Source organism: Palaemon carinicauda, chromosome 20 (genome assembly GCF_036898095.1).
Source record: "Palaemon carinicauda isolate YSFRI2023 chromosome 20, ASM3689809v2, whole genome shotgun sequence".
Lineage (NCBI taxonomy): Eukaryota > Metazoa > Arthropoda > Malacostraca > Decapoda > Palaemonidae > Palaemon > Palaemon carinicauda.
Window position 1 is genome coordinate 100,131,941 of NC_090744.1, and position 9,332 is coordinate 100,141,272.

General features: G+C 37.2%; 1 protein-coding gene across 1 annotated transcript in view; it reads left to right on the plus strand.

Annotated features, from left to right (window-relative positions):
* The first annotated feature begins 1,225 nt into the window (after positions 1-1,225).
* The window catches only part of LOC137659557 (uncharacterized), a 119,148-nt gene continuing 111,041 nt past the window's right edge, over positions 1,226-9,332 (plus strand). The window contains exons 1-2 of the mRNA XM_068394422.1: positions 1,226-1,945; positions 7,713-7,991. Of these exons, the coding sequence (XP_068250523.1) occupies positions 1,373-1,945; positions 7,713-7,991 (852 nt within the window). The 5' untranslated portion in view covers positions 1,226-1,372. The remainder of the gene's footprint in view (positions 1,946-7,712; positions 7,992-9,332) is intronic.

Below are 9,332 nucleotides of genomic sequence, written 5' to 3' on the forward strand. Positions count from 1 at the left end.
ACAGGCGGGATGGAAGGGAATGTTTGAGGCCTTTGTCTAACAGTGGACTAGTTACGGCTGATGATGATGATATATATATATATATATATATATATATATATATATATATATATATATATATATATATATATACATATATATATACATATATATATATATATATATATATATATATATATATATATATATATATATATATATATATATATATATTATATATATATATCATTTACCTCTACTCTAGTATAATATCAATGTATAAAGTTTAATGATCTTAAGGTAATAAAATAACATTAAATACAGAAAAAGCTTTGTTGAATCTATTTTCCTAGTCCCTTCATTTATTTCATAAATACACACACACATATACACATATATATCAATAAAATGTATGTACATATAAAATTACACACTTATGCAAAAACATATAAGAGCGAATACCTAATTTGTTCTGTAGTCACTACAGCTGATACAGTTTGTAGAATATTTGCATGATCAAAATAACTTGAATCTACTATTGTTTTTTTGTTTTTTTCATTACAGAAGCTGATGGATCTTTTGCTAATGAAGGACTGAATGACACGAATCGTTGGAAAGGAGATGTTTCTCTCGTTCTACTCATTACCAACGCTCGAAAGAAGGCACCCGATGACGGCCATATTGAAAAGGGGCCGAGAACCTTCGAAGAAAGTGGCGAACTCTTGAAAATACACAACACAACATGCGGTCTTGATAAAGGATTGGTTGTCTCGTAAGGGAAGACTCTTAATGCTGGAGTAATATTAACAATAGTCTAAGTAATGTGATGTTGAAGTTGTATGTTAATGCTATCCTAGTTTTAGCGTATTAGTCACCTAGTGCTGAGTCTGGATTTCCCCTTTTGGTAGAAGGAACATTTCGGAAACCTTAAAAAACTGGAAAACGTAAAGGTCTTAAAAGTTACTCTTAAGAAACGAATTGATGTGTACGATGTCTGGAAAGGGACAAAGGAAAAAATAAACAGAGAAATAGGGAAACGCAGGAGGAGGAAAATGGAGATGATGAGTGGAGGTAGCGGTGGAGGAAGGGGAGGAGGAGGGGGAGGAGGGGGAGGGGGGGAAGTGGGGTCTCCAGAGGGGGCAGAGGAGGAGGAGGAGGCATTCGAAGCGGCAGGGCTGTCGTCGGCCTGGATGTCATCAGCCACACGCTTCCTCGCAGTTATCGCACCCCAACCTCGTCATCATCCTCTCATCCTCTCTGCTGTCAACCTCCCTCTCATCCACCACACCTCTCGACCATCCCACAGATATCGGATGACATCTGCAGCGAGCCGGGATGCGCCGGGTGTCAGCCGGACTTATGTCCGGGAGAAGCCGGGATTCCTTGCTCGTCCATGGCGCCCTATACCACCACTCACCTGTACAGAAGCCATGACGTCAGAGGCGGGACACCCTACCTGAGCAGGGAAAAGAGCGACTGGTACGAAAGCGACGGGGAGGATCTGGGAGCCTCTGAGGAGGAGCTGGTTCGGAGCGAGGACAGGAGGGAGTTTTCGAAAGGGAGAGAAGGGGGAGAAGAGGAAGGACTGCTTGGAGGAGGGAGGAGAGGAGGCGACTGCCTCACCTGTAATATTTACTTCCCGCCGCAACCAGCTCCCTCGTGTTCCTGCCCGGACCCGAGCTGTCAGGGGAACCGGAGCACATCGTCGCCTCCGGGACGCCTCTGGGAATACCAACCGGAGCCCTCGCCGCAGACTTCTACTTCTCTCATCAACGGCCATTCTCATCACCATCACCACCACCATCACCAAGATCATCCGGCGCAGCATCACGCGGCTGACCCATACATCCAAATCCGGGAGCATCCGGTGCCGCATTCTCAACCGGATCACGAAGACCTCTCTTATCCTCACCCGCTGGACATCCACACTCAACAACAAGTGCCTAGGGCGTCGTCAGATTGTACAGTAAGTTACTATTAATTATAGCTGTTGCTTGCTTAGAATTTACAGACAATTTTGGCTTTAGCCATTTTGGAATTTTCTATATGTTGAATTCTGACGGGACAAAGGTGGCCAGGTAAGCGATGCTAGTCAAACAAAGAATCAGCATCATCCTATTTAAATGTATTAAAATGGCCAGTTTCTAAATTATGTCTTATTCGGATGCAGTCTTCAGGATATAGATAAAGAATTCAAGAAGCAAATTTTGTTACTGTTTATGAGTTGGCCAGGTGACACTTTCATTGTGAACATTATCCAGATTCAGCGGAACCTGGGACCCTCTCTAGAAGTACAGATGGACACAGAAATTCTTGGCACACTTTCCTCCGAAGAAGTGTACCCTATCACAACCTTACTTCGTGGCGAGTAACCAAACAGGGAAAGATTGCAGAGTCGTCTGATGGGGCTAAACACAAGAACACACCTCGCAGTGAGATCGTGAAAGGGTGCACTTTCCTCAGAGAAAGATGTACCATGAATTTCTGTGTCCAACTGTATCTTGAATGATAATGAAAACGCTCGTATAATGAAAGAATATAGAGAATCTGCAACGACAGTATTAAGTAACAGAGCTTCGAGATCAAACTTCACTTACATATACTTCTAAAAAGCTAGGCATGAAGGATCTGCTTGCGTTCAGTAATAATCCTAAAAAACTCACACATTTCCTTCCCAATCAATGTTGTCCGTACGATTTATACTATCTCATCATGTACCAGATTTTTGGTTATACAAAGAGCGTGATATAGTGATTTTTATTTTCACTTGGAAAGAGGCAATCCTCCATTGAGGGTCTATTGTATCACCGTACGTATACTGTTGAAATACCCTAATTTTAATCGGAAATTCTCCGCAGAAATATACTGTTCTCAGCCGTATTTCAGTAAGATACAGGTGACCGTAATTTTGCCTTACTTTTTTTATCATCTTTTGCAGGTTGGTGGGCATAATATCACTCCTTAACTTCAATATTTCCGTTTTTAAACGGTAAAAATCCTGGAATAAATATTGAAAGGCAATTCCAGTTTTTTATGAACATTTTTAACAATATATTTGATAGTTTAGTCTGAAGATTTGTGTATCTATATTACTTAGCACAGATGTTTGGTGTTTAGAGGATGCCTTTGATAGAAGGCATTAGAGAGGGCGCATCAGGCAACCGACCCCTTAATGTAAGGATAACGGTGGGAAAGAAGATTACTTAACACTGGGACTAAAGAGGCCATCCAACAGTAATGTGTTACTAGGAGGTGGGTTGATGGAACTTCACGATATCACAATGAAAGAAAAATTAAAAGATGATGAAAGCTGGTGAAACAGAAGATTAAAAAGTGGGTGAAGCTTGGGATATACCTTTTAGTAATATGTACAGTGCACTGCTTAAGTACTGCTGACAGAATTACCCCCTACGAGTTATTATTATTATTATTAGTTAAGCTACAACACTAGTTGGAAAAGCAAGATGTTATAAGCCCAAGGGCTCCAATAGGGATAAATAGCCCAGTGAGAAAAGGAAATAAGGAAATGAATAAGCGATATAAGAAGTAATGAACACTTAAAATAAAATATTTTTAAAAAATCAACAACATTAAAACAGATATATCATACTATGAAAAGACTTATATCAGCCTGTTCAACATAAAAATACATAAACTATGAAAAGACTTATGTCAGCCTGTTCAACATAAAAATACATAAACTATGAAAAGACTTATGTCAGCCTGTTCAACATAAAATCATTTGCTGCAACTTTGAACTTTTGAATTTCTACCAATTCAACTACCCGATTACGAAGATCATTCCAAGACTTGAAGGAAAATAATCGACTCGCGCAGAAACTAATTTCCAGTTATCAAAAGAAATATCGAATATAAATATGACACTCGTCTCCGGGCTCTTTCGACCACCTCCGGCCGTTTTCTTAACAGCGGTCGGAAGGACTGCATAAAAACGACCCTGGAGCGGTCCGCCCGAGGAGCTCTTTGTCTTGTTCAATGGTGCCTGGAACAATGAAATTGTCATCCCGAGCAGAAAGGAGGGATCGGTTCCAATGGGAGAAAAAGAGGGAGTGATTGAGAGTTATATTATGGAGAGAGAGAGAGAGAGAGAGAGAGAGAGAGAGAGAGAGAGAGAGAAAGGGCTGGGGGTTGGGTGCTGACGATGAGAAAAAAGAGGGAGAGTGTATTGAGAGTTATATTATTGAGGGAAAGAGAGAGAGAGGGGGGTGGTTGGGTGCTGGCAGAGAGAGAGAGAGAGAGAGAGAGAGAGAGAGGTGGTTGGGGTGCAGGCAGAGAGAGAGAGAGAGAGAGAGAGAGAGAGAGAGAGAGAGGTGGTTGGGTGCAGGCAGAGAGACAGAGAGACAGAGAGAGAGAGAGAGAGGTAGGTGGGTGCTGGCAGAGAGAGAGAGAGAGAGAGAGAGAGAGAGAGGGCTGGGGGTTGGGTGCTGATGATGAAAATAAGAGGGAGAGTGTATTGAGAGTTATATTATTGAGAGAAAGAAAGAGAGAGAGTGGTGGTTGGGTGCTGGTAGAGAGAGAGAGAGAGAGAGGAGAGAGAGAGAGAGAGAGGTTGGGTGCTGATGATGAGAGAAAAGAGGGAGAGTATATTGAATCAATGAGAGAGAGAGAGAGAGAGAGAGAGAGAGAGAGAGGCTGAAGGTGGGTGGATGCTGGCGATGAGGAAAAAGGGGAAGAATATTACTGGTAAAAGAAAAAAAAAAGGAAAGTTGTTTGTTAATAAGAATCAGTGGAAAAGTAACCGAGAGTGTTATTAACGATAAGTAAATGATGAATAAGGTGGAGTGAAAATAAAAGTATATGTAGATTAACGAGAGTTGGTGTGGGGGTCGGGGTTGAGTGTTGTGTTTACAAAAAAATAAACAAACATCTCAGTGGAATAGATAAATGGGAGGTGTCAATGAGATTATGAAACTAATTAAGGGAAAGTCAAGCGAATGAAAACCCTCTTAAATGTAAATAAGCGATTGAACGGGTGAATGAAAAGATAAGAGAAAAAAATATGTAAAGCACATATTTGAGGACGACAGAGGGTATGAATGAACGTGGGAATAGTAAAAAACGGTAATAAACGTAGATAGCTTAAAAAGGGTCAAGCTAATAGAATACGAGGAAATATGTAAGAATCGAAAAATTGAATGATGAAAAGGTATTTTGATATTAACGAAGAATAATATTTTAAATTGAAGAAGATATCTATCTATCCATCTCTCTCTCCTTCTCTATATCTATCTACTTATCCGAGTACCCATTCGCAGGTAGATCGTTTAGTGGACTGTAGGTTGAGATCGAAACCCGGTTCTTGCAAATGCAAGTCAAGTGCTTTACTTCTGAGTCATTGTTGTCTTTACGCGCCCACAAACACACACACAAACACACACACACACACACACACACACATATATATATATATATATATATATACATACATATACATATACAGTATATACAGTATATATATATATATATATATATATTTATATAAATATACACACAGTATATATATATATATATATATATGTGTGTGTGTGTGTGTGTGTAATTGCCCTTAAAAGCAACAAAATGATTGATATTATTTTTATTTCTTTTTTGTAGAATCACACTTGCAAAACTTCTATGTAATTGTAAATGCCAATTACATCTATCTGTCTACTTGCACACACATAATCACACACACATACACACATATATATGTGTAAATATATGTATATATATATATATATATATATATAATTATCATTAAAAATAAAATATAGATAATGTTCTTTTATATTTTTTTTTTTTGTAGAATTCCACTCATCAAAACTTATACTATGCAACCAGATATGCCGTATTATATGAAGATACTTAGAATACATTAACTGATGCGGAAACAGTATATCAATAAATATTCCTATTATAAAAATATTTAGAATACACCAATTCTTACTGTAACAGACTATTGATAAAAATTTTAATGATAAAAATACTTATAATACATTAATCATTAAGGAAATAGTTTATTAATAACATTCCTATTATAGAAATACTTAGAATACACCAAATACTACGGAAACAGTCTATCAATAAACGTTATAATGATATGAATACTTATAATACATCAATTGTCATGGAAAAATCAATTAATAAACAATCCTAATATAAAAATACTTAGAATACATCAATGGTTATGTATTTTATAGGTATTAGGTTGGCCAGGGCACCAGCCACTCTTTGAGACACTACCACTAGAGAGTTATGGGGTCCTTTGACTGGCCAGACAGTACTACATTGGATCCTTCTCTCTGGTTACGGTTCACTTTCACTTTGCCTACACATACACCGAATAGTCTGGCATATTCTCTACAGATTCTCCTCTGTCCTCATACACCTGACAACACTGATTACCCAACAATTCTTCTTCACTCATGTGGTTAATTACCATACTCTAATTGTTCAGTTGTTACTTGCCTCTTAGTAAGGGTAGAAGAGACTATTTAGCTATGGTTAGTATCTCTTCTAGAAGAAGGCCACTCCAAAATCAAACCATTGTTCTCTAGTCTTGGGTAGTACCATAGCCTCTGTTCCATGGTCTTCCACTGTCTTGGGTTAGAGTTCTCTTGCTTGAGGGTACACTCTGGTACACTATTCTATTTGGATTCTGTTTCTCTTGTTTTGTTAAAGTTTTTATAGCTTATATAGGAAATATTTATTTAGATGATGTTACTGTTCTTAAAATATTTTATTTTTCCTTGTTTCCTTTCCTCACTGGGCTATTTCCCCTGTACTAATAGCATTCCTGCTTTTCCAAATAGGGCTGTAGCTTAGCAAGTAATAATAATAATAATAATATGGAAATAATCTATCAATAAACATTTCTATTATAAAAATACTAAGAATACATTAATAGTTCCGGAAAGGTCTATTAATAAACATTATTATAAAAAATAGAATACATCACTAGTTACAAAAACAATCTATTAATAAACATTCCTAATACAAAAAATACTAAGAATACATTAACTATTACGGAAATAATCTATCAATAAACATTCCTGTTATAAACATACTTAGGATACATCAATTATTACGAAAATAATCTCCCAATAAACATTCCTAATATAAAAATACTTAGAATACATTAAGTGTTCCGGAAAAGTCTATCAATAAACATTTTTATTAAATTTCCCTTTAGAGTACATCAATTGTTATGAAAACAGTCTATACATAAATATTAGAAAAGATACTTAGAATATGTTAACTGTTACGGAAACAACTTATCAATAAACATTCCTATTATGAAAATACTTAGAATGCATCAATTGTTACGAAAACAATTTACCAATAGAAATTCTTATTACAAAAATACTTAGAATACATTAACTGTTACGGAAACAATCTATCACATTCCTATTATGAGAATACTTAGAATACTTTAAACTGTTACGAAAACAATTAATCATTTTCCTAGTATGAGAATACTTAGAATACATCAATTGTTACGAAAACACCCTACCAATAAACATTCATATTATGAAAATACTTAGAATACATTAACTGTTACGAAAACCATTAATCATATCGCTATTATGAGAATACTTATAATACATTAACTGTTACGAAAACCATTAATCATTTTCCTATTATGAAAATACTTAGAATACATTAACTGTTAAGAAATCAATCTATCAATAAACACTACTATAATAATAAATATTTTTTCCTCTTCTTTTCAGGACCTGCAGCTGCCAAAACTACTGAGTGTGGAGGAGCGTCTAATAAACGCCTTCGGTCGTCAGCCGAATTCCGGGCGCTCCGGTCACCACCACCACCACCCGCAGAACAACCACGGTCATCACAATCACGGTCACACGCACGCCCACGTCCACGCCCATGACATGCCTCCTTCGGGCAACCGCCTCAGCAGGAGTCTCGAAGATCTTCCGAAGGATATAAAAGAGCATATCCTAAAGTGTCAATGTTCCTGTGATCACATGGGCTATGGGAACTTCTCGGTAAGTCTATTTATTTAGAAAATTGTGGTTACCTATCGGAAACGTCCCGGCCTGGCGATCACCGGACTGGGGTTCGAGTTCCGATCAAGCTCAATAGTTTCTTGTAGTGTCTGCAACCTCACCATCCTTGTGAACTAAGGATAGGGGCTTTGGAGGATCCTATAGGTCTACCTGCTGAGTCATCAGCAGCCATTGCCTGGCCCTCCTTGGTCCCTAGCCTGGATGGAGAGTGGCTTTGGGCTCTGATCATAAGTGTATATGATCAATGTCTTTGGTATTTTCATGCTAGCTAGGGCAATGTCACTGACCCTTGCCTCTGCCATTCTTGAGCAGCATTTAAACCTTTAATCTATTATTTATCTATTAGTAATTCATATTATTCATTAGTTATTTATTTCACCGGTAACAATTTTGTCAGGATTACCCATTTTTTTCCCAGGTAGTAAAATGTTTCATCCTTTAAGTACTCATTTATTTCATCTTGTTATATGTCATTTATGTATTTTTAGCATAAATTCATTATCCGCGTTTTTTATTGGTATTATGATGGTGCCAATAAAACAAAAGTTCTTGCTCCAATAAATATTTTTCTTTTTCATTTCATAGTTTCAGATGTTTTTTTTCTTCTCATCATGTTAAACATATTTGTTTTTAACTCATGAATATAAACATACATGTATATATACACCCACGCACACACACACACACACACACACACACACATATATATATATATATATATATATGTATTTACAGTACATATCCACACAAATACACACACACACACACACACACATATATATATATATGTGTGTGTGTGTGTGTGTGTGTATGTATGTATGTATGTATATATACATATATGTGTGTATGCTTACAAATAAATAAACCCTTCCATACGTAATTGCACACCCACTTATACGTATACATACTGTATATACTATGAGAGAGAGAGAGTGAACAGTGACATGTATATCCTTCCTATTACCTACCCTAAGAAACATAGCCCCATAAATCGTGCTTTCCCTTTGTTCAGGTAAACGCTGCTAACAATAATGGCCGAAGCCTCATAATCTTGTGCGCAAGTACAACAACATCACGTAAACTTCAAGGTTTAAATGGTATATATCTCCGGGGATATTATATGTTTTCATCATAACTGGATTAGAGGAGAGAGAGAGAGAGAGAGAGAGAGAGGAGAGAGAGAGAGAGAGAGGAGAGAGAGGAGAGAATTTTCGTAAGGATAAGGTAGAACTCATGTTTAAAAAACAAATGGGACGCAATGGAGAGAGAGAGAGAGAGAGAGAGAGAGAGAGAGAGAGAGATAATGTGTATTTTTCTTGT